The 27,107-nt window shown below is 38.9% G+C and overlaps 1 protein-coding gene across 1 annotated transcript in view; it reads left to right on the top strand.

Moving 5' to 3' along the window:
• Positions 1 to 26,300, top strand: part of kcnc2 (potassium voltage-gated channel, Shaw-related subfamily, member 2) — a 55,542-nt gene extending 29,242 nt beyond the window's left edge. The window contains exons 2-4 of the mRNA XM_056245281.1: positions 17,650 to 18,565; positions 23,384 to 23,551; positions 26,154 to 26,300. Of these exons, the coding sequence (XP_056101256.1) occupies positions 17,650 to 18,565; positions 23,384 to 23,551; positions 26,154 to 26,263 (1,194 nt within the window). The 3' untranslated portion in view covers positions 26,264 to 26,300. The remainder of the gene's footprint in view (positions 1 to 17,649; positions 18,566 to 23,383; positions 23,552 to 26,153) is intronic.
• Positions 26,301 to 27,107: the final 807 nt, after the last annotated feature.

Here is a 27,107-nt window from a genome sequence, read left to right as displayed (position 1 = left end):
TGGGCATCGTTTAAATGCCACGGCCTACCTGAGCATTGTTTCTGACCATGTCCATCCCTTTATGGCCACCATGTACCCATCCTCTGATGGCTACTTCCACCATGTCACAAAGCTCTAATCATTTCAAATTGGTTTCTTGAACATGACAATGAGTTCACTGTACTAAAATGGCCTCCACAGTCACCAGATCTCAACCCAATAGAGCATCTTTGGGATGTGGTGGAACGGGAGATTCGCATCATGGATGTGCAGCCGACAAATCTGCGGCAACTGTGTGATGCCATCATGTCAATATGGACCAAACTCCCTGAGGAATGCTTCCAGCACCTTGTTGAATCTATGCCACGAAGAATTGAGGCAGTTCTGAAGGCAAAAGGGGGTCCAACCCGTTACTAGCATGGGGTACCTAATAAAGTGGCCGGTGAGTGTATATATATATATATAAACGTTCTATTTAAATATAAATATTTAAATATTTAAACGTTCACTTGAGTAAAAGTACAAAAGTATTTGCCTTCAAATGTACTTGAGTATCCAAGTACTTTGATTTTTTTTATGGCTATAATGTCCTATTATAATTTGTTACAAGACTCTTGCTTAATTCAGTCTAAGTGAAGACTGTCACTCTTGGCACACCAATCTATTAATGACATAAAATTAGTCTGATTTATATATATATATATATATGTGTATTTGAATTGAATAAATTTTTTTGTGTGTTTAATTTTGGAGGGAAGGGGACTGTTCCCATAAGGTGTAAAACATTTACAGTATTTACTGTACCGGTATATATTTTTCTCCAGCGCCTATGGTCATAATTATTAACATCTTAATGTTATGATATTCACATAAACCTGCACAACGCCATTAAAAAAAAAAAAAAAAAAAAAACACCACACGCGCGCGCACACACACACATATATTCTATACTCTATGTTATGGGAGCAGCCAATTTCCCTCCAAAATTAAACACAAAAACGTATTAATGCAGTGTTTCTGCTAGGCTACTCCCCAGAAAAAAAGCTATTATATGCAAGTCATTTTAGTGGCAACGTAAGCAATGTAGGCTACATTATGCGTCAATACTTACCGATAATTGCTGCAGCTGCTGCTCTCTGTCTGGAACTATTGAGAGCTACACGAATCACGTGACCGCGCGGCGGCGAGATCACTGTCACAACCATCTATGTTCGCAACTCTCATATTTAACGGCTCTGGTTCGCGCTCAAGTACAGTAACGAATTACATTTACTTCGTTACTGTCCACCACTGTATATATATATATATATAGCAAGATTAGTCAGCTGTAAGCAGCTCTATAAAAGACAATAGTGTCGTCATCCAGCTCAATTCAGTTCAAATTTTAAAAAAAACAATATTATGTATTCTCTATTACTTCACTTATTAGCTTCACTATGACCCAACAATTTGTATTCACCCTATAATGTTTCTTCAGCACATTTTCCCCTTCACGCGCCGCTGCGCTCACCTCGGACACACACACACACTCCCATCCATTAGGAACCCCGTCTGGAGCGGACTGGAAATAAAATGATGGTAGATTTTCACTCGGGGATCTCGCTCATCCTTCCATCCATCTCTCCGAACTCTCTTAATAATGGAGCAGAGACAGAGCGGCCGTACCATCTATATCCATTTAGCCAAATTACCCCCAATCCCAGACTAAAACACCAGCATTCATGATTCATCAGGTCTCCAGAGCCACGGGAACCGTGACGCCGCACACATGATGTAGTGGCCCGTAAGGACTGGGAGGAGACCACAGGTTTCTGGTTGTAGAGATTGTGCCACCGCAATACATCATTACTCATGCATTCCTTGTGCCTTGATCGTTTTTGAGAGCAAATTACTGGAGGGATGCAGCCATTTTTCACACTAAATATGGTTCATAACCGATTTAGCCAACTGTTTACTCATCTTGACGTTTGTAATTTCTTTAGTTCAAACTGGTCTCAAAAACTTCCACGTCTTCCTTTTGGTCACTCAAACAGGCAATTTTAAAGGAACAGAGTGAAAGGATTATATCTTTCATATTATATCATATGTAATTTAAATATATAAAATTTATACACAGTATATATACATACATATGATATATATAATTAAAATTTTGAATATATTCTATAAAAAAGACATATATTTTTTATATTATAATAATAAATAATATAATAATAAAATAAATTTTACTTTTATTTAAAATTATATAATATGAATATATGCATAGATGTATATATTATAATTCTTGTCTAATTATTGTATATTATTAATATTGAAATATTAACATTTTATGTTTTACATATATTCCAAAATAAATAATAATGATATATATGTATGTGTTTATATACTGTGTGTGTGTGTGTGTGTGTGTGTATGCGTGTATATATATATATATATATTATTACTATGAAATATATTCTAATATAATAATAATAATAGTAACAATATTGGTAATTAAAGTATATAATATATGTTTACATTTATGTTATAATGTAAATACTTATAAAATGTTAATATTTAAAAATTTACATTTTATGTTTTTCATATATAAAAAATTATAATACATTTTATATCTGTGGTTGTGAAAAAATGTAAAATAAGGGGTTCCTTAGGAAAAAGGTTGGGATCCGCTGCTTTAATGTAGTTGATGGAGCGTCTGAAAGAAATCGGATGAATTTTGACCGGATATGTGACGTTTATGATGTTAGAAATATGTGTATGACAGACTAAATACCAATGACCCTCCAGTTTTCAGTTAGCAAATACCAAGTAAATGCTGTGTGTGTGTGTGTGTGTGTGTGTGTGTGTGTGTGTGTGTGTGTGTGTGTGTGTGTGTGAGTGTGAAAGTTGCCTTAAGCTCGTCATGTGTCTGTCTGATGGCCAAAACGCTAGAGCAAAACTTTCACGTACACCATCAGGTCAGTAATAGTGTGTGACAGTCACGTGTGTGAGCTTACACACATCAGAAGGTCAAATCTGCGCGAGTCGGCTTTGGCAACAACGGCACCACGCTGTCACACCTGTACTCGTCTACCCGGCATATCTCTATGACAACTTACGTAATGCGGTCACCATAGCAACAGCTGAATCCCTAGCCTTGGCTCCTTGTGAGGACCAAAACCAAAGAGAAAGAAGATGACAATGCACCCAGATAAGAACTGACGACAAAAGCCGTCTGAAAAGAGCTGAAAAATTCATACGCCAAAGTGGCGTGCAGATCGCATCATCGCAAGTCCAAGTCGAAGTCTCTGAAAGCGAGATCGCACCTTTTGTTTCAGAGAAGTATTAATAGCCGAGCAGAGGCGACTGTTACTATTTCAGGATGTATTTTATGTGTTTCCCGTTTAGGAAAGGAATGACACATCTGTGCTAGAGTGTCGGAGGGATACGACAGCGCCTCCTTTCATAATTGCATCAGGCAGAAACGTGAATTCATTCATCTTCCATATGCCCAGCCTAATTATCTTTAAATACCCGTCGTCTGTTGTTCTCCAGCAGAAATGGATGCTATAAGCGCTCGCTTCACGCTTTCAAATCAAGTCTTTCAAAAATAAATCAGCCCAAAGCAGCTCTGATGATTTATCCGAAACCATGAGCTTTGTTTAATAGTGAATGTTACTAAGACTACTATTGCTTATGCTGTATTAGTATTAGTGTTGGTGCAAAAACACACTCTTTGCAAGTACGCAATTTCTTATCTGGAAATACTGCTTGAAAGAGATCATGCTATTGTGGTTTTTCAGCGTTCACTTGAATTTTCAATTTTAACAGTAAAAGGCTGTTAATTGGTTTACAACAAGTTCCTTTATACATTGAAAAACTGTAATAGGTCTAATTGGACATTTTAAGTAATTTTACAGTAAAATACTGTTAATTTTGCAGACTTTGAGGCAAGTTATCTTCTACTTTACTGAGAAAACTGTAAGCTGATATTCCAACCGTTCTTCCTGTGAGACTTTACATTTGATGATATTTTATTTAAACAATTAGGTATTAAATCAGTTATGTACATTTGGGTTTTGTTACATCTTGCGTTTTATTAATGTTTAGTCGTGTGTTATCACGGTGTTTTGTATGACACTATTAGCCTAGTATTTGAGTCAGCTTGCGGAAAGACTATTTCATTCCTATTTTCTTTTACAGCCCGTATTATTATCATGGCTATCAGTAGATTATACATGTACAAAAAAGAATAGTAGGAAACTTAATGTTGCTGTTTAAGTCTGGAAAAGATCTGCAAAGATCTCGGTTTCTGAACTCCCTGAAACGCCTCCATTGTAGTCTTGAGTTTTCTTCCAGGAACGAACATGTCACAAGCAATGTTCCCTCTAATTTTTTTTCTTGCTGAGCAAAACTTTTTTCTATTGGGCGGACATTTTTCGCCACCTGAGCAAAAATATTCTTTATACCTGACCTGTACAGCATACGTAGAAACACAATGGTTTCAACATTCAGTTGTAACTTTTAACTTGAATGTGCCATTTCTATTTTATTTGACCCTTGATGTAACTTATTGGTATTAAATCATATTTTCGAAAAACAAGCTTCTTAACAAATTAAGAATTCACTAAATGAAGCACATTTTAGATTACCTGATATTTTTTTACAGTGCTGTTAACTGTACAGTCTTTACCAAGAAATCCTATGAAAAATTATTTACAAAATCTTCTGCAGGACAGTTTAAATGCTTCAATTTGTTTACATATTATAATATTATAATATGAAAACAAACTGAAGCATTTAAATAGATCTAATAGCTAAATATTTTCAAGAAAAGTGAATGTGAACTCTTTTATAATCTAACAATCCCTGAACCCCCCCCCCCACACACACACACAAAAACATCTATTTAAACTAATGATGTATTTTGAATTTGCACGCGGGTGGGTGTGTAATTGTTACCGTTCTGTGTCCATCAACCGTTATTTCCACCACTTTAATCGAACCACTCTTCTTTAAAACATTATGATTTGATTTTATTTCACATGTCTATGCGTTTCTCGTTGCCTCTCGTATTGAGCTATTTGGTCCGCACACACGACTCACTGCCAATCACACGTGCTCACATCGTTCTCTTTCTATGAAACCTGTAAACTGCGTTCACCAGTTTTCTCTCTATAGCGGTTGACCAGAGCACTGCAATTATTTCTCACTTAAACTACAATCAAATGGATTTCCCCACACGTTTCGCGTCAGTCCTCTGTGTGTCATTTTATTCTTTTCTGCGCGGCCGCCGCTTCAGAAGTGCGCGGCCACGCACGCGCGCAGCTTAGAGGGAACATTGGTCACAATATTCCTCATTTAAATAATTCATTCGCAGAATAAAGGGGCGGGGCCTGGTTGAGATAGTTAGTAGTGTGTTGAAACTTGCGGTTATGGTAAGGGGCGGGACATTTCCCAAACACACTCGAAGCACTTGACCAATCATAACACACTGATCCAGCCGACCAATCAGAGCATTTCAGAAGGAGGGGCTTCATAGAGACAGGAACTAAACAGAGCGTTACTGACAGACTGGGAAGAGAGGTGCTGCAACAATGGAGAACATGGGATATGGGACAGAAAAGGGCATAATGAGTTTAAGAGCCCCCCCATAAATTACCATAAATGTTGCAGACTGCTTAAATAGTTAAACAAATAATTAATTTTGACTTGGCAAACTCAAATCACTGACACACACACACACATGCATACTTTCAGGTGGGCAGCATTGTGTGAGAGTGTGATGTCAGTGCATTTAAAGCATTTTCACATCAAGACTGTCTCACGAGTGCTGAAGTTACACTGAATTATTAAGATGAGAAGCGAAGGCTTGGAAGTGTTTGATATTCCACTTTACGTGGGTTGCTGGCAGCGTGCCGAGCGCACGAGTTTAACCGGCTTCCCCGAGCGAGCCGGACAGCCTGTCAGAGCGAGCGAGAAAGAGATTTACTCCTCTCTCTCTCTCTCTCTCTCTCTCTCTCTCTCTCTCTCTCTCTCTCTCTCTCTCTCTCTCTCTCTCTCTCTCTCTCTCTCTCTCTCTCTCTCTCTCTCTCTCTCTCTCTCTCTCTCTCTCTCTCTCTCTCTCTCTCTCTCTCTCTCTCTCTCTCTCTCTCTGTCATGTGCTGAGGGTTTGTGTGTCGTTTGCATTCAGTTTCAGTTCGTCTCCATCTGTTGTTATTTCCATCCTTTCTGCTCTCAATCCCACGGACACACAGAATGACCTTTCATTGTTTATATGTGCGTCTGTGAGATCCGGCACTGTGTGTGTGTGAGCGCATCTGTGAGGGAAATCCCTGCGTTCTGTGCCAAACACACTGTTGTTTTCTCCCCGCCATCTTCCCCAACTCTTCCCGTTCCGCTTGTCTTCTCGCTCACCCCTCGTCCTCGTTACGGCGGAGAGAGATGGGGTGGGAAAAACACAGAGGGAAGCCAAGGAGAAGCTCTGCTGTGTGTGAATCCTAGGGAGCTGCCAATGTAGGCAACATTTCAGGAATCACAGTTTTAGCCCAATTCTACAACATCTACTCCAGGTTATTCCAGCATGCATTGTGTGCACTGTGTCTTTAATAAAGTGAACATGAATCTCTTAATACACAATCCTGGGCTTATTTTGGATGATTATGTTCTATGTGCATTGTCCAATGTCAATCAACAGCAAAATAACAATTTAGTCGTAATCTTGCCAATTGCAGTAATTTTATGTTGCGTTGAAGGTTGTAATGAAGGTTATATCTGCAATAGATGCTGTGCATGAACCACTGGAATCAATTGGATAAGTGGGTGCAGTCCTAAATTTATTTTCATTAAATATTCTATTTCGCACACGCTTAATAAATAAATGTTTGTAATGAATTTAAACATCTGGTCTTTGTGCATTCGTGTTTGCACACGTGACCGCTCTCTCGCTCGTTTCTCTGATGAGCGCGTGCAACATGCAAGAAACCACAGTGATGCAAATGAATTAGTGAGATGTTAATTACTCCCTGATCACAGCCGCTTTAAATCAGCCAATCAAGCGTCCTCTGGGCTCTCTGAACGTTTATACAGTATCTCCTTCTGGACCCGTGCAAATGTTAGATTAATGAGAAGTAGCCACTTCCTGTCTGATGACATCTTATGATGTCACGCTGATTATGTAAAACGGCAGTAAATGCAAGGATGCAGTTAAAATGTTTTTGTTACCAAATCTGTGCGCTTTTTCATAGTTTTCGTATTATTATTTGAAATAACATGCACACTGGATTGAACATTGAAAAAAATAGGCATACAAATAAGAGTGAATTTGAGCATCTGTCCAAAATATTTCGTCACATTCAGTTATGACGTAAATCCTTTTCCAATTCAAAACTTGCTCACTGTTTAACATCCCAATTCATATAAGTTTATTAAATAGGACAAACCCCTTGAGATGGACCATCTCGTTTTCGAGGGGTCCTAAATACAATACAATACAAAACAAGGGACAAATCAAACACATTACAATAATAAGACATAAACAATACCACAATCAACACGCTACCACACACACACACACACACACACACACACACAAAAAAAAAAAAAAAAAAAAAAGGGATAAGAAGTATTTAGGTAAATAAAACCACTAGATAGCCACACAGAGGCTGTGATCAAAACTTGCCAGCAAAAACAAAAAATAGAGTGACTTATATATATATCTAGTATCATCTGAAACATGAACAATTTAGTTCAAAATAAGAAGACAAACTATTTTTAAATATGTGAAATGATGTTAAAGATCGTATATTTAAAGGTAATTTATTCCAGTCTGAAGGAGCCTTAAACATAAATGCTCTCTGTCCTATTGCTTTTTTGACTATGGGAGTGAAAAAGAAATATTGTGTAGAATGCCTAAGGTTATGTATTGAAAAATACGGTAGCAAAAAAGCTTTTTAAATATTGAGGATAGTTAAAATGTACACATTTAAATACGTGTTGCAGCCAGTGTATGTGTCTTCTTGTATTGAGTGAGGGCCATTTAAGTAAATTGTACATTACACAATGATGAGTATTATAAGAACATCCAAGAGAGAATCCGCAGAGATTATTATATGCTATATTAAGTGGTAGAAGGCTAGGTTTAGATGCATTTTGATAAACAACATCGGCATAGTCAAAAACATCCCAATGTCAAACAGTTGTCAAATATAAAATATTTAGCTACTGACATCACACTTTTTCACTGTTAAACCTGAAGCGTCGCGCTGGAATTCATGTTCGGCATCTGAACAGTAAAGCCCCGCCTTATTTGATTTGATTGGCCGTCTCAGTCATTTTGAGATGCCTATTGAAGCTTGTTTCCGCTACAGAATAAAAAAGGTAATTGCGACTTTTTACAGTTCTGACTTTTTTCTTGTAATTTCGAGTTTACATCTTGCAATTCTGACATTTTTCCCTCAGAATCAGTGAGTTATAAAGTCATAATTGTGAGATATAAAGTTGCAAATTCTGAGAAACAGTCATAATTCTGAGATATAAACTCGCAATTATGACTTTATAACTCACAATTGCAAGTTTATTACATTTCTGAGAAAAGTCAGAATTGCGAGATATAAACTAAGAATTACAGTAGAATTACAACTTTATATCTTGCAGTTGTTAGTATTAGAATTGTGTCTTCATATCTCGCAATGCGGATTTTTTTTCACAATTATATTTTTTATTTTTTATTCCACGGCGGAAACCAGCTTCCATAAATGTGCATTTAAGTAAAAAATAAGTTTCAAAATTTGCTCTTTTTTTTTTTTTTTTTAATATGTTTTATTGAACACCAATCATACAAAGTATACGCAATGTTGAACAATACTGATAAGTATGAAACAGTGCTCACATTTTTTTCATATTTCCCCCCATTACACTATAAATTTGCTGTGTTTTTTAGTGGCCATCTATATTCATGGGGTTCATGGGGTTTGTGTGTTTGTTGTTTATAAGGTTTTTCATGGCCCGCGTGTCTGTCATTAGAGCGGGAATCCTGCCGTGAGATCACACACATGATCAGGACATCTGCCACTACCTGCAGGGACGCCAGCGGGACGGTGTGTGTGTTTGTACAGTACAGTAGGAACCACCAGGCTGATGACGCCACTGACACGCCGTTTAGGAGTAGGAGTGATGAACAGATGGCTAATACGACTGTGAGCGCAGATCATATCAGACTCGCTGAAAGACACACGTCTCAGGCGTTTAAGAGAGAGACACGACAGAATCTGTCAGTAGATTCTCTGGATCAGTGTTTGTTGCGCCGCTATTTGGTGTCAAAAGGAATGATATAATGACAACATACGTTTCTGTTGGGTTTTTTCCTGGCTGTGTGCAAAAATAAACACTATAATCTGATTCATGAGCACTTGACTCATATGAGTCGATTCTTTTAATGAATCACTGGCAAATTATTTTGACTGATTCATTAACTGAAATAACGTGACTGGATGTTTAAATCACGTAATTTATTGTAATGGTTTTATTTAAAAAAGAAATAGCGTTTATAGAGTTATCTTTATGCAATACAAATTATTTCACTGCAATATATTTTAAATGACTTATAGCTTAATGTCTGTTTTGAATTGAACAGTAGAATACTACTCTTACATATTTTTATATGGCAAATGATAGAGTATTAGCCAAAATAATCATTAATATCATACTACTCTTACTAGTATGGTATGTATGTAATTTCATTACATGATCTCGTTACCTTGCTTGATTTAATCAGCAGTTGGAGTCGTGTGTTATGCCATTCTCAACATACGAAATGAATCATTTTTGCCCATTGGCTCAAGCACACAATCATGATCTCAGCATATTGATGAACTCGTGTTTTACTGAGAGCCCTGAAAACTTGATATGACGTTGTGATGTGACTTTAATGGAGTTTAGATAGGCATGGGCTGATCTCTCCGGTCTGACTGTCAAAAGCCCATCAAGCTTTACTGAAAGAGCATGAAATGAATTAAACAGCAACTGCTGTGGAAAGAAGAAGAGATGGCCATTTATAATGCACAAAACAGAAGAACACCAGATTGCATGCTTATATATGAACACACACACACACACATAGGCACATGCACACGCACACGCACACGCACACGCTCTGTTCAGAAACATATGAGCTGCCTACAAAAACAGCATTTTTCATGATTTGTAAAATGCTATTTGTTGCTGCCTGTTGTTTCAATTATGAGGTTGCTTTTGAGTTAAGATTCTGCCTATGAAAAAGTAGACAACTCATCATGGATTGGAACAGAGCCACAGACACATTTTTGTCCCATAATGCATTTCTACGGGCTCAGTGAAAGTAGCTGTGTTCAAGTTGAAGCGGCGAAGCGTCCGTCTGCTTTCTAATCGCTCTCGCGGTACTTTAATGTGACACACGAGACCGCTTCAAGTCGAACACTATTTTATATACTATACTATTTTAGATGGAAAACGAAGTGAGACCAATGTTGATTTAATATAATTAAAAAACAAAAATTATAAATAATAGCTGGATATGTACCGTTTCCCCCCAACATTTTGTGCGTTATTCATTTTTATGCTTATTAAAGTAACTTCTTGTTAGCTTTGCAACATGCTTTGTTTAGCAAGTGACCTGCAATCCCACAATGCACTGCAACAAGTCAGTGAAAAAAAAGCAAGATGTGGAATAAAGTGAATCAATTGCATATATTTTATATATAAGTGAATGTGTATAGTAAAGTTTTTATCATTTAAAACATGCTGCGACTTAAGCCTAAAGTTTACTTTGGTACACACCCAATTTTTTGTGACCGCGTGGAGGTTACGCGGATGAATCCCAACTGTGCGTATTGCCACCTAGTGGACTCTTGAGACAGAAAATGTACTGTGCAGTAGTTGAAGAAGAGTGCGTAAAGAGTGATACAAAACTGTAAACAAAGCAGCATATCCTCCATCGCTTTTGTTTTGGTTCTTGTTCTAAACTTTGCACAATGGCAGATCCACTACTTTTCCTCTTCTACCCTTCCGAGCGAATGTTGTATGAATGACACGACCCAGTGCTGCCCTCTGATGTCTCTTAAAATATGAATAAAGCCATTGTACTGCGCATGTTTCGAATGTGTCCATCCGCGCTCATCCACGGTTGAGTATACCGAGTATATTGAGTAAGCTGAGTGCGAGACGGAGCGGAACACAGAAAATATATTATACCCGGGCCTTTATTGCAAAGTGACTTATGATGCAATTAAAGGTGCAATGTGTAATATTTCTGAGGATCTATTGACAGAAATGCAATATAAGATCCATAACTATGTGTTCAGTGGTGTATAAAGACCTTACTCAATGAACCGTTATGTTTTTATTACCTTAGAATGAGACATTTATATCTACATAACCGCGGGCACCCCCTTCTATGAAGGTCAACATATTGTGACGTCATGTATCTACCGTAGCCGACAGCGAACACGCAGCGCTACAGAGCGCGTTTCGTCACTACCTTGAAAGAGAAGCAGCAGAAAGCTAGAAGCTAGCCATAAACACAGTGAGTAGTGACTTTTCCCTTGTCAGTGGTGTAAAATATGTAGTTGGATTGTTTCATGTAACTTAGTTCTTCTCCCTCGCTGTGTTATGGCTTTGACTATCAGCTGATTAGTAACGTTACTATTGACCGTAAAACAGTAACGTTACAGGAGTCACCAACCCATCGATCGCGGTCGACAAGTCGATCTTGGAAGCATTTTAAGTCGATTGCGAAGAGTTTTCAAAATCAGAGAATTTTTATTTTATTTTATTCATTATTATTTATTAATTTGTGTGTATGAAATGGTGTCTAGGGGATGCGGAGGCACACGCGCTGTTACAATCACGTCATTTTTGCCACGCGCACCTTTGCGCTCATGCGGATGCGTCGAGTATAAACAATGCTTTACGCTTTAACCAGCTCAGCCACAGCCCTACAGCATAACAGCTCATATTAGCCAGCTAAACTTTTACTACCCTGTTAGAAAAAATATATAGTTGCATAGTTTCATGTGGTTCTTCTCCCTCGCTGTATTATGGGTTTGCTATGTGGGGAGAAATGTGCTGGTTACGTTCGTGAGACAATCAGCTGATTATTATTATTATATTATATATTAAGACCCTTGATCCTCACCTGACTATGGCTTTGTAAACTTTATCCATGATGTGGTTTATAATGGACTGTGGTACAGAAACTTGGCTTACTCTGGCTATTCTCTGCTGTCTCAGACGACGATATGTTTGTCCCGTTTTAGCCACCGTAGCTTCTTCGAAAGGGAGGGGTGAGCAGTGGGCTGAGCCCTTAGTGCAACTCGCAACCGAACCGCTAGATGCCGCTAAAATCTACACACTGCACCTTTAATATCAATCACACAAAAAAAGTTTAATGAAAGAAATGTTTCTTGAGCATATTAGAATGATTTCTGAAGGATCATGTGACACTGAAGACTGATGCTGAAAATTCAGCTTTGATCACAGGAATTAATTACATTTTAAAATGTTCACATAGAAAACAGCTATTGTAAATTTTTGATTCAATAAATGCAGTCTTGCTCAGCATAAGAGACTTCTTTCAGAAACATTAAAAATCTTACCGACCCCAAACGGTAAGACCAATAAAAATAGTTGATTAGAATATTGTGGTGTTTGTTTAGCATGCGGATTAAAAACAACTTTGAGTCAAGTCTCCATGTGAGATAAACTGTTTATGTGCCATGCAGAGTTGCTGTCCATGTAAAGACTTCTAAATAAGTCACTTCTGAGCTTTTATTCCTGTTAGGACGCTGCCTTAGAAGGGAGCCGCTGGTGTAGCTAGCTTGTTTTTGGAACAGATCCACAGGCACCTTTTTTTTTGCATGACCTACATAAGAAGTTGCATGCCGGGAGCGAGCGTGATTGTGGAACGTCCCTCCGCTCGTGTGACAGGACTTCCCGCTCCTGCTGTTGAACAGGGACTATAGGACACACCTGTAGACGTGATTCACACACACGACTCACCCACAGACACACATCTCAGAACTGGACCTCCGAGCAGATTTCCTCTGAAAGCTCTGATATGCTTTCACCCTTCATGTGACATTCATCGTTTTCCTGCCACAGGGATGTCCTCCAGACCCCTGATAAGTGCGTGAACTACTCGCAATACATTAGTCGGATAATAACAGAGCTGTCAGCGAGTCTGTGTCAGCGATAATATTTGAGTGACTGAATCACAGCGTTGAAGTGTCGTCTCTCCGGCTGGCAAATAAAGCCGTGACAAGACTTGATTCTGGTCTAAAATGACGACGACACACTTCATCTGTATTCATTACTTCAGACTGTTTTATGTTCACTAGTGTACTACAGTACATGCTATGTTTAGTAGCAGTATGTGATGCATTATGCAACAGCGAACATTTGAAACAGTAGTATGCCATGTTGTCGCCAAATTACTTCATGCAAATTTCAGTATGCTGATTTTCTGAATGCATGGATGCAAGCACTAAATTTGCAGAATGTAACAAAGCACACCACAGAGAATACTGTATCCCACAATGCAATGCGCTTAACCTAACCTTTTGTGTGATAAATTGTTTTGTTTTTTAAAAAAGATTAAAAAAAACTACAAACTTCCAGCTTTTAAAACCACGCTTTCTCAAGCCAACATCAAATTACAAACTTTTTTATATCTATTATTTTGCTGTCTATGAAACTAAGCTGTTTTCCATTCCTTCCACGTTTGACTATTGTGTCATGTGCAGCATCATGTGCATACTGTGTCTCAATCCGTCTACTCATATGCCCTAAAAGTATGTACTCTTTGTGAAGAAAAAGTCAGGTTTTGGGAGATTGAAATTGCACTCTGTCTCATAGTTACATGGATTCTGTCACTGTAAACCGGGCTGTCAATCATCTTGTTATAAAATTATTCTATGCATTGTTCTCATTTAGATAGCTAAGTAAACCTGTGTGTGTGTGTGTGTGTGTGTGTGTGTGTGTGTGTGTGTGTGTGTGTGTGTGTGTGTGTGTGTGTGTGTGTGTGTGTGTGTGTGTGTGTGTGTGTGTGTGTGTGTGTGTGAGATTTAGATGGGGTGTATTCTGATAATCATGCTCAGAGGAGTCTGACACACCAGGGTCTCGTTGCTCTGGAGCTTTTCCTGACACTGTTGCCTGGGAGACGGTGCCGTGTCTGCCATATGTTAAGAGCTGGGGGTCCTGAGAGAATCATCCACAGGTGACCTTTAGTCACGGCCAAAAACACACACACACACAGATTCACGGCGACAGCTACGTCTACAGCTTCACACGCGAATCAATCACCATTTTTAAGCAGCTTTGGATAAAAAGCAGAACTTTCTTTTATTAGCATCAGAACCTGTCACATAGACAGCACTATCTATGGTATGACACGCACACACACTTCGGGGAGTGCAAGAAGAGTGCATGTCTGATCCATTTTCCACGGAAAAGGAGTATAAAGCCGCTATATCAGCATAGAAAGCAGCTCCAACGTCAATACAGATACCAGCCTCTCTTCAGAGGAGCCCAACTCCTTCAAATAGATTTTTCTGTCATGAGGGACATTTCCAAATTATTATTTTTTCCCCCCAGGTGTTCTAATCCGTCCATCGCAACTGTCAAATGTACACTAAATATTGTTGCTCCTGGGCAACTGCTTTTTTTGCTTACTGAGCTGCATTTTTGAAACCTATGAGCTGTGTTGCTGTCTTCCTTTATAAGGCAACATTTCTCTTATACATTTCTTCAACATTTCTGAATAAAAACTCATAAGTGGCTTATTTAAAATGCTGCTCTGTAAATGATCAGGCACATCTCAGTTTTAGACAGATATTGTCCATCAAAATTGTGCATCTTTAATAGTTTTCTAGCAATACTTTTCAGTATTTTTTAATCAGATTTCTATCCACCATCTGCCTCAAATTTTTATTTCTGGTATTCAGGGATATATATTTTAAGTAAGGTTTTAATGCATGCATGTACTACTTGCATATGCATATATACACCCCAAAATTAATAATAAATTATATGCATATATATATATATAGGCTATATATATATATATATATGTGTGTGTGTGTGTGTGTGTGTGTGTGTGTGTGTATATATATATATATATATATGTACGTATGTAATGAATACATTAATTTACGTAAAATATTATTTATTGTAATGTTTTTTTTATTTTAATGCATAGATTTAATTGCATGTATATATGCATGCACTCCTAAATTATATGCATGAATGCATTACAAAGAAAACATTAATATATTTATATATATAAAAAATGTTTTTGTCTTTTTTGTAATAAATGCATGCATATGATTTGTGACTTTTTATCTCATAATGTCCCTGTTTCATATTTAAAATGTTACGTCACAAATACCTTTTTGCTTTTTTTTTAGACTGAGGCACAAATCTGCCTCCATAGAAATTGCAGAGACATTTTATTTGTCAGGTGCATAAAAATGCAGCCTAGTAGAGCAGCTCACTAGAGTTTAGAATCAGAGCAAATGAAGCCCTATAAGGCTATGTTCCAACTGCGATAAGAAGACGTGACGCAGCACACTGTTATACGGAAGTAAACACGGATGACATTAAAGTAAGCGATTGTGCATTTATTTATAATGTGATCTGCCGCAGAACCCAGGAAATTTATGCGCAGGCAATATTACAAACAAAGACGAGGATGCAAAAAGAGTTTTTAAACATTTATGATGTTTTTCTTGTATAGAGCTGTCACTGTAACACTTATAAGTTCTGACACATAATTGTCTTTCCACTGACTATCTTTCACAACTGTCTTAATAATTTCTGGTATGTAAAATCTTTGAAGTGACTCCCATGAGCGCAGAATTGTGACGTAAAGGTCTCATGAATTCCGATATGCGGTTGCATTGCAAAACATCCGACTTGTATCAGATTTAGGACCACATATTGAAGTGGCCCAAACCATAATCGAAAAGATCAGACTCCATGTGGTTTGTGCCGTTCACACTGTCATGAGAAAAACAAAAATCTGATTTGGGCCACATTTTCCTGCAGTCTGAACGTAGCCTATAAGTGTACACATAGCTAAGCTTTAGGCTGCTTGCTTGGCTAATGAAGTCACGGGGTATAAAGCGAGGTTAGTGTGGATGTGAAACCCCACACAGATCCCTGCCAGCTGCGTTCACTGCCAAACCCCACATTAGACTTCTGAAGCCTGCGGTGGATGACAAGATCATTAGATACTGCTTACAAGTGTACCGCACGCGCAGTAGACCAACAAAGACCCTGTTATAGTGCGTTTGGAGGTTGTTTTCATTGTCTGATCCCATAATGCTTTGGTCCTGATCATTTCTGCTGGCTTTGCAGTGATTATAGCCCTCCAGACGAGCTAAAGCCTCATTAGGACGCTAAAACAAAGCAAGAGTAAAAGCGAGAGACAGGCCCCTTTGAGACGCTATCCAGAGGGGACAGGCTGTCCCGCGCTGATGTCTTTTCACATTCGGCAGAGCTGGCGTCTGCCTTTAGCGGTACTTTGACTGGAGATTTCTCAGGTCTGTGCTGATCTGTTATTCTAGCAGTTGCACATCACAGGCTCACCGTGAATATAAGGGGGAGATACGATAATTGAGTATTATTGAGTTATGCGAGTGTGTATGTTTGTGGTTGAGTGAAACCACACAGTGTCTGTTATGATGTGTGCTTTCTAAATAATTGTGTGGACATTAAGGTGATGTGTTGACAGACGGGACGGGAGTGCTGTTGTGTGGGCTGAACGCAGCTGCTATAAAGTCTGACTCACTCATTTGACGGCTTTTATTGACATTAAATATTACACGCTGATGACCGGCCAAGATACTGGAAGAGTGTTTTGCTTTGTTGTGCCTCACATTATCGTGACAACGGTGGTGGAGAGAAACTCACTAAAAGTGCAATGCTATTTATGTCACGGTGAATGCTGCTGTACCACAGACAAGCAATAAATCTGAGACGATACTGTAAATAAATGTGCCTTCCCAAAAAGTTGCGCCTCTCCCTCATATGAAGCTTTGGGAAATGCTTTTTAACAGGCCATCCAAATGAACCGATTCACGAGAATGAGTCTGTTCCTTTGGGTGGTTCATGAATCTATTCAAAACGATGTAATAATATAGAAAATAAATCCTACTTATTGCAGTAATTTTGTGAAAAAAAATCACTAATTGTTTTTGCCAAATGAATACTATTCTGATTCCAAATCAATTATATATATATATATATTATTTTTATACGTAAAAAATAAACAAACCTATAACATCATACTTAAATATTAAAGAAAATCTTTGATATATAATTTATGATTTCTATAAGTTATAAGTTATATTATATCCCAAATAGCTACAGTTTCCCCAACACTGCTTGGCAAAACTTTCACAGGCTTTCATAGAAATATGTGATTCCTTCCCTTCACTGTGTCCTTGAAAACACAGCATTTTTAAGACTCAACGAATAAAAAACAAGGACAACTGGACATTGAATAACAGTATAAAGACCAAAAGCTCACAGCCTTCCAATAGTTGCTAATGGATGTCAGCGCCATTCAAGCTAAACAAGAGCTGACCTTGTAAATAGAGTGGCGTTGTTTGAAACTGCACTCACTTCTCTGTCTCTCTCTCTTTCTCTTCCCAGTTCATTGCATTCGCCTCCTTGTTCTTCATTCTGGTTTCCATCACAACCTTCTGCCTGGAGACCCACGAGGCCTTCAACACGATCATCAACAAGACGGACGTGTCTCGCAACGACAGTCTGGAGTACGAGATCGAGACGGATCCGGCGCTCACCTACGTGGAGGGAGTTTGCGTTCTCTGGTTCACCTTTGAGTTCCTGGTGCGCGTGACGTTCAGTCCGGATAAGCTCGAGTTCGTCAAGAGCGTCCTCAACATCATAGACTTCGTGGCCATTTTGCCGTTTTACTTGGAGGTCGGATTGAGCGGACTTTCCTCCAAAGCGGCCAAAGATGTTTTGGGCTTCTTGCGGGTGGTGCGTTTCGTGCGGATCTTGCGGATCTTCAAGTTGACGCGCCACTTCGTGGGCCTTCGCGTACTGGGACACACTCTCCGCGCGAGCACAAACGAGTTCCTGCTCCTCATCATCTTCCTGGCGTTGGGCGTGCTCATCTTCGCCACCATGATCTACTACGCCGAGCGGATCGGAGCCAGTCCGAACGACCCTACGGCCAGCCACCACACTATGTTCAAGAACATCCCCATTGGCTTTTGGTGGGCTGTGGTCACTATGACCACTTTAGGTTATGGAGACATGTACCCTCAGACGTGGTCTGGCATGGTTGTGGGCGCGCTGTGTGCCCTCGCTGGTGTGCTTACGATAGCCATGCCGGTGCCCGTCATCGTCAATAACTTTGGCATGTACTACTCGCTAGCCATGGCCAAACAGAAGCTCCCCAAGAAGAGAAAGAAACACATCCCTCAGGTTGTGCAGACTGGCTCGCCGTCTTACTGCAAAACGGATCTGAGTACAGCATGCAACAGCACGCAGGGAGAGCTGTGCCTCGGGCAGGGCAGAGGACTAGAGCGCCACCGCTCAGGTGAGAGCCTGTTCAACACATGCTGTCATTTAAGGCTTTTGTCTTGTAGTATGAATATGTTAGTCTTACTGTTATCTAAGCTATTGTGCTCCAAAACAATGACGAAATTCGCATTTAGAAGATGCAAGCATTCAAAACTCACAGTCTCTCACTTCCGCTGATATGGATCAATGATATTGATGACATCACTTCAGCTGAGAGCTGTGCGATATAGCAAAAAAAAATTATCACGATATAATCTTTCATATCGTTTGGTATTTTGACATTATTGACATTTTTTTGTAACCTTTTTTTTTTTTAAAGACAAGTAGAAAAGTTTGAATTTAAACCACTGTTTTTTATTTATTTATCCACATTATTAAGGCAAACAACAAATTATATTAGTTTTAGCAGTCAAAAAGTAAATACAATCTTCTTTATGTCTTATATCAAGATAAAAAAGTAAGTTTTAAAGAAACTCTTGAACTTAAATAAAATGTTACAAAATGTGTGCAATGTAAAAGTGTAAACGTAGAACAATCAAGGCAATCTTTGAGGTAGATCAACATCTGTAATGAGTAGGGGTAGCCTGACGTCGTCATACTCAGATTCTAGTCAGAGGGTGAGTCTGAGACGGCTCCATTGGGCTGTGATTATGGGGTATGTTTCAACCCAACCAGGAAAGAAAATGCCTCTGCACTCAATTGGATAGACCGAATCCCATGAAAGGACTGCAAAAACATCTTTCCGATCGACAAATGCCTTGATTGCGGTTTTCTGTTCCTCTTTTAAAATGAATGCGCTGTCTACATCTTCTATAACAGACGCAATGGCTGAATCTACACATCTAAATTCTCCAGCGGCAGCCATTCTTTGTTGTAAACGAATTCAACCCAAGCACACTTTGGTGACGTGGATGATTGCGCTACTGTTGATCATCTGTCCATCATCGTATAAAGCCCGACCTGACAATTTGATTGGTCCGAACAGCTTTGGTTCGGGCATACTTGCTTCTCAACGGATCAAGTCCAGACCGAACTTCCCATCCTCAAATGTTGTGGGCGGGGCTAAGCTCGGCTGGCATCCAGGCTAGAGTAGGGGTGTAATGGTTCACAAAATTCACGGTTTGGTTCGGTACGACACAGTGGTGTCACTATTCGGTACGTTTACGATACAGCGAAAAGAAAGAAATGCCAGAGAACTTTCCTTGATTTTTTTTTTTTTTTTTTTATTATTAAAAGAAAAAATATTTTTTTAATAACTGAGTTTTCCTACATCTTGAAACTTTTAGTTTTATAAATGGGGGTAATCTTTGATGCATGAACAAATAATGTTTTGGTCATCACATTAAAAATAACGTTCAGCTTCTTATTAGATTTTCTGTCCAATCAAATGCTCTCTAGAATCTGAATGTAGCAATGTTCAGGGAAGAAGGAGGCGGGAACCGGCGGACAATCAAATTAAAACTTTATTTAAATGAAATAAACACAATACCTGCCAGCAGTCCCTCACGGAACTGCTGGCTACCCAAAATAAAATATAACTACCTGCCAGCAGCCCCTCACGGACGACTGCTGGCTACCAAAATAAAATAAAATAAAACACAAACAAAAGCAGGCCTGTTCCTCTCTCCATCATCCACTCCGTCGCTCCTCCTTTATGCTTCCGCTCCTCCGTGAGAGATGCGAGACCGGTGTGCTTCACAGGTGCTGCTCATTAGCAATCGCACCACCGGCCTCGCGACGTTCTCTCACGTCCCTCGGCCGTCCTGCTCACCACACTGAAGCTCCGCCCCCCTACATTATATGTGATATGGAGATTAGGAGGAGACGGTTTCATATTTGGAGGAAACTGCGGCTTTACCGAGCGTAACGGCTCTGGCCGAGCTGTGATATAAACTAAACTATATTGTGTATTTTTAAAAAAGGGAAGGAGCTGATCGATATGTCCCGCCCTGTCTTTTCATTTCAATGCACTTCAGAGGGTCTATAACACATGTAAAGGTGGAGTGTCACGTTCTGGATGTACTCTGTAGAACAGGGTTTTCAAATGTGGATCCGCAATGAAACCACAGGGGGTTTGTAAGTTGATAAAGCTAATACGCTGGAAAAAAAAATATATATTCACTCCGAAAATGCTATTAAATTTCACAAAGAATTACAAAGAAAAAGCACATTGAATTAAATGTGAATTTTGAAGTAGATAGACTGAAATGGTATTTTCTTTTCTTTTTGTTAAACTTTTTTTACAGTGTTAATTTGATTGAATGTTAAACTAAAATACATAAATGGAGTTGCACGACAGTGTGATAGTCATATGCCACAAATGCCCTGTTTACACCTGGTATTAAGATGCATTTTGGTCGATCGGATCACAAATGGACGACACTAAATACAGGTGTAAACGGGGTCTAAAACGTTTTGAGCTTGACAACTTTCGACCACTTTCAGAGATAGACGAAAACACATTCGACCAGATTGCTTTCGTAGCGTAAACGCTCATGTGGTCAAATGCGTTCGAACAGCTGCAAAAGACCGTCTACTCTCCGCCTACTGACATAATGCGTGAACATTATAGGAAGAGCTCTAGCCAGACGGGATTTACACTTTGTCGAGTGAAGACCCACGTTTGGTTTGAAGACGAAAAACATACCAAGCACAATGTTCTCTCACCATCCCTGATTTCTAACACACAGTCACAGTGTTCGGTCTTGCGTCTGTCAGAGCAGAAACGAAAGCTGATGCCCTGTGTGGTTTTCCATTGTCTCTGGTCGCGTTCACATGTAAATTGCGCAAGCTTATTTTGTCTATTAGATTGAAAGATCTGAAAAAGCCCATACATTTACCCTCCCCTCGAAGAAAACAGGATAGAAGTGGATGAAAGTGGACAAAAGAAATTGATTAAAACACCAGGTGAAAACGGGAATGTCTCCCTCGTCTACTTGTGACCCCATCGACCAAAACGCATCTTAATACCAGGCCATAGTAACCAAATGGCATGAAACATCAATGACATCATTGTTTTTGAATTGAAAACAAGTGGGAAGGAGGGTTTGAACAATTTTTCACTGAATACCGTAAAGTAAGACTCAGTAACTGAGCACTGTGCCATCTATTCCACTGAGTCGGGTGTGTTTTTCTCCTGGAGGGTTAAAGCTGATGGCGTTTGAGATCCAGTATTCCTTGCAGAGCGGAGGATAAGAGAGGGTGCAGATCTCTCCCGTTGCCACGGAGATGCATTCAGGAGCCTGAAGATGGGCTGGATTTCACTGCGAAATTTCAGTCTGAATGTAGAGACAAAACTGCAGTTTAATGCTGGTCAGATTTTAGGATGCTGTGCATGTTGGTCATTTACATGTGATGTGCTTTTGCTGTTCGATGGTTTTCACGGGATTTAACAGTGGGAAAAGTCGGGCCTTAAATTAGCTGTCCAACTGTTTTTGAGCAAATGACACATATGTAGCGGATCTGATCTGGGTCAGGTGAACCCGAATTTATTTATTTTTTTTTACAGGGTTTCCAGTATATACAGACTATACATTACTCACCTGTTTTCAAGTTGGGGAAAAAAGTCATCATTGTGTTTTCCTGATCAGGGGTGCGTTTCCCGAAAGCATCGTTAGCCAACTATGGTCGCAAGTTGGTCGCAAATCCCATTGAACTCTATTGGTAACGACGGAACTTGCGACCATAGTTGGCTAACGATGCTTTCGGGAAACGCACCCCAGTTTTGTTATTATTAACTAAAACTAAAATAAAACTATTAAAATTGAGTTTGCGTTAATTGAAATAAAATAAAATATAAAACTAAGTAAAATCTGAAATAAATATTAGATGAAAAATTAAAGCAAAAAAATAAATAAAAAAATGCTGCTTTGGCAACTAGCTGAAATAAAATAGGTTTAAAATGAAGTAGTAAAATGACCAAAGCTAAAACTGAAATAGAAATAACAAGAAAAAAAAAAGACAAAAGCGCATAACGAAATTACTAATACTTGAAATAACTGAAATTAAGATGAAAACTGAAAATATAAAGCTAATTCAATATATTAATAAATGCTATAAAGAAACGAGATGGGAGGAAAAGTTTTATTTCAATGCTATTGCGTTCTCTTGCAAAAGTTTTGTGTTCCCCAGGAATCTTTGCGTTCATTCACAAAACTTTTTTTGTTCTTCGTGAGCGAAAACAACGTTTTTTCAAGGGAAAGCAGTGAAATATATATTTTTCCTCCCACCTCATATTTTTCACACCATCATGTCCCTTTAAGGGGCTCCGTAGTTCATGATCGATTGAGAAGTGCAAAAATGCACATGCATATTTTATTTATGGTAAATGGACTGATATGAACCGATGGATTTTACATATTAGTTAGTCATGTTACAAATGACAAAAAAGTCTTGAAAGTTAATGAAAATGTTGTGTTATTATGTTGTTATTATTATGCTGTGAGATAATACATTTAAAAAGATATTTCATATACCAGTTATTTTCCAAATGCATAATTTTCCATTGACTTCTGCTGATTTTATTACGAGTAAATGATATTTTGTCTGCATTGTTACATTTTCATTAAGACATTATTTTGGATCTTTTTTAAGACGTTTTTCTTTAACAATATAGGCAATTTCATGTTTTACTATCCTTATTTGGGACATTTATGCCCACAATGTAGGTAAACCCTGACCCACACACACACAGCTTCTGATGACTCATTCGTTCAACCCAATTTCGGTCCTATTTTCGTCTTGTGATTGACCTCTCACCTCTGTCTCTAGCTGTTCCGTGTCCCAAATAAGCAGATGTTGTTTTTCACTGCCCGTGCTCTTCATTTCCCACCAGTGTTTGCGGACTGCAGCGCAGGAAGTGACATCAGCATGTCTCCAGAGGAGCGGATACCCATGCGTCACTCCAGCATGCGTGAACAGGACCGTCACACTGAAGGCACGTGCTTCCTACTGGCCGCCAGCGACTACACCTGCACAGCAGATACAGCTATTAGAAAAACAGGTATATTCTGCTCGTCCAATCAAAGCCTTCCATTCTTCATATTAGCATATATGTCCAAACAAATGCCCATCACATTTCCTAAACTCCAAACACAATTCATCCCTTATATCTGTCAATCCATTGTCATAAACATTGACTCATGGATGGAAATGAAGAACTTTAACTGTTCAGAAGTTTTATATTGTGTACCGACGATTTATAGTTTTTGCCGTGCTCAATATGAGTCTGTTTTCCTGGCTCTCCTCCCTTTTTAAAGAGGTCCTATGATGCTTTTTTTTACATGTTCAACTCTCTTTAGTGTGTAATGTTGCTGTTTGAGCATGAAAAGTCCCTCCAGCGGGAGTTATTCTCTATATCAGTGTCAGTGTTTCTGAACTCCCTGAAACGCCTCCATTGTAGTCTAAAGGTTTTCATCCAGAAACGAACACGTCACAGTATTTCTCATTTAAATAATTCATACGCAGAATAAAGGGGCGTGGCCTGGTTGAGTTAGTTAGTAGTGTGTTGAACCTCTTGGTTATGGGAAGGGGCGGGACATTTCCCAAACACACTTTGAAGCGCTCGACCAATCCCAACACACTGATCCAGCCGACCAATCAGAGCATATTGTGCTTTTCAGAAGGAGGGGCTTCATAGAGACAGGAACTAAACAGAGCGTTACTGACAGACTGGGAAGAGAGGTGCTGCAACAATGGAGAATATGTGGGGAAAAAAAGTGTTTTTAACATTCAAGCATGAAAACCTGTTATAGTAGAGCCCAAAAGGTCATAATAGGTCCTCTTTAAAAGTCTATTTGTTTTGCCGTCCTACCTATGCATCATTATTTGGCTGGCTGTTTGCATTGCTTTTGCATTTTGCATGAATACTTAACTATATTATGACCCTATAACAAGGCAGATGTTGAGTTGGCACCCAAGACCACATGGCTGTACTGTTTGACAGACAACAAATGCTAGGCTAATAACCCTGCTGGGAGGTTAAATGTGGACCAGCTCAAGGGCAAAGGCACCCGGTGGGGCCGAGTTTGTAAGGTCAAACTCTGTCCCAGCCTGGCGTCCCCTCAACACTACCAGTGCTAAAGGGCAGTTGAAGGTTAGCACCAGCTAAACAGACTTATTTAGTCTGTTTACATGCACATTCTTACACCAGTTATACACTTTATAAGCCGACAGTACATGTGCTCATGTAAACACGTTAACCCGTTTTCCTTTACTGGAGTAAAGTCATAAACGGCTTAAAGATTTTCGCCCCTCACTCCGATTTCTCCCAGCGTGTAAACTTCGGCTTAGTTGAAGTGTGTGATGTGTGACAGGAAAGCAACTTTACTGCGAATTTACTGCAAATCTGCATCCAGACAGAGCGAGCGTTTCGCTGTATGGGGAGGAGGAGATATATTGCACACACTGACTCTTTCTTGACCCCAGAAATGATAAAAATGTGTTTTTCTCGTGCAGAAGTGCCACAGTCAAAAATGCAGCATCTGTAACTGCATGAGAGGATAATATGTCTGTAAGATTGAGTCGCTTTTTAATGCTTTATTTATCACAACAAACATAACATGTGAAATACTCAGTCAGATTACATTTTGACGGTTTGCCTGCATTGCCGGGTTATTGGTTTGCATGTAAACCGGGACAACAGGTTATTTCAATAAGCGGATTTTTGTGAGTTATCAGCATATTGGTTTGGTTTGCATGTAAACAGGCTCATTGTTGCTTTATGGCTGTGCATGACAAGTCACTCTACAAGCTATAGTATTACAGGGCCAATATTTATATTATTGCTTTATTTTATTGTATTGAATATCCTGATGACCAAGAGTCTTCAATTTATAATGTACTATTACAATCAGATATACATGATACTGTACGTACTAACCAATATCATTTACTTGCATTGATCATCGTTTCATGATGTGTAAACAACATTCTAGAATTACCTATATGGCCAGGACTGTTACTGTACACTACTCTCTCGATCTCTCTCTCTCTCTCTCTATATATATATATATATATATATATATATATATATATATATATATATATACTGAACTGCTGATCATTGATGAAACTCGTCCATGAATGGCAGAAATAAGACGCATTCTTTATATTTGTTTTGTGAGCTTTTTGGCAACTTTTGTACAGTTTTAGTTGGCATTTCCATCCAGACTGGCTTAGAATTTTTGTGTGTGTTGAATTTCATCATCATCCTCATCTTCCTCCTCCTCATCATCATCTTCACCATCATCGTCATAATTAAACTGTGTTTTAGTCCTTTGAGAAAATCCTTATCATAGTAATTTGTTTAGGAAATTATAATGCCCTATTTATGTATAATTTAGCAATTCGGTTTCTCACAATTTCTGAGCACATGATTGCACACAAACATGTTCAGTGATCAAAATGAAAAACGAAAATAAATGTTCTAGACATTTCAGTGTTTGAAAATTGCATCATTCTGATGGCTGGACACAGTAAATGTGATGTGGTCTTATTTGTGTGCGCATATCTCACGCCCGTCTGTAACCGTGTCCCACGAGACACTTTTGTATTTGTTTTGTGTGTCTTTGTGCTCTTAATGTTGCGTTCTCTCACGTCTGAAGGCTATGAGAAATCCGGAAGCTTAAACAACATAGCCGGCACCGCTCTCCATCTCTCTCCAGTGACCTCGCCCTGTCCGATTCACCGTTCCCCTATCCCGTCCATCTTCTGAGGCCACGCCTACTCACACATGCACTGCAGAGACTCCGCCCACTATGCATTATACTCTCCCTCTGTGAATATAATGATTATTATTATTTATAGAACTGTATGAGTGATATGAGAAAGTAAAAAAAAAAAAAAAATTTAGGGTGAATCTCACAAAATCCGAATAGAATATATATATATATATATATATATATATATAGCTTAATAAAAAATGAAGCCTATTTTAAGACAGGTTTTTTTTGCATTGTGACATTTCAGTTAAACACATTTTCCCCTCAAATCAATATTTGCTGCTATTGAGGTGTGATACGGGTAAGGTTAGGGACAGGTGTGTGTGTGGTATGGGTCGGTATAAGGGTGGGTTAAGGTGTAAGGGAAGGGTCAACTGTGTTACGGGTCGTGGTGGTAAGAAGCACGAGGAGACGAGGAATACAGGAATTTAATAAACAAAATCTCAGGAGACCACAAAAACCACACTATACATAAACGAGAACGGACCAAGAATGAGGGAGAACACATGGTATAAATACAAGGTTGAATAAAGGAACATAATCAGGTAATAGACTGAACACAGGTGAATGAACTGATGAAGACAAGACACAGGTGCTGTAACTAAACACTAACGAGGAGCGGGAAAACTGGGACACAGGACTGAACCAAAAACACTAAGCAGGGGGAAACACAGGACATACATGTAACAAACTGTGTCATTACAAATGTAATTACATAAATTAATTACAGCTGTAATTACATGCTGGTATTTTTAAAATATAACTACAATGTAAAAACATGTATGTACACTAAGTCCATTGTATCAAATTTTATTAATTTCATTGTAAGTGCATAGT

This window comes from Rhinichthys klamathensis, unplaced genomic scaffold, assembly GCF_029890125.1.
Source record: "Rhinichthys klamathensis goyatoka isolate OS25496 unplaced genomic scaffold, OSU_Roscu_1.1 h1tg000029l_1, whole genome shotgun sequence".
Lineage (NCBI taxonomy): Eukaryota > Metazoa > Chordata > Actinopteri > Cypriniformes > Leuciscidae > Rhinichthys > Rhinichthys klamathensis.
Note: the sequence above shows the minus strand (reverse complement) of the source record. Positions and strands in the feature narration are given on the sequence as shown.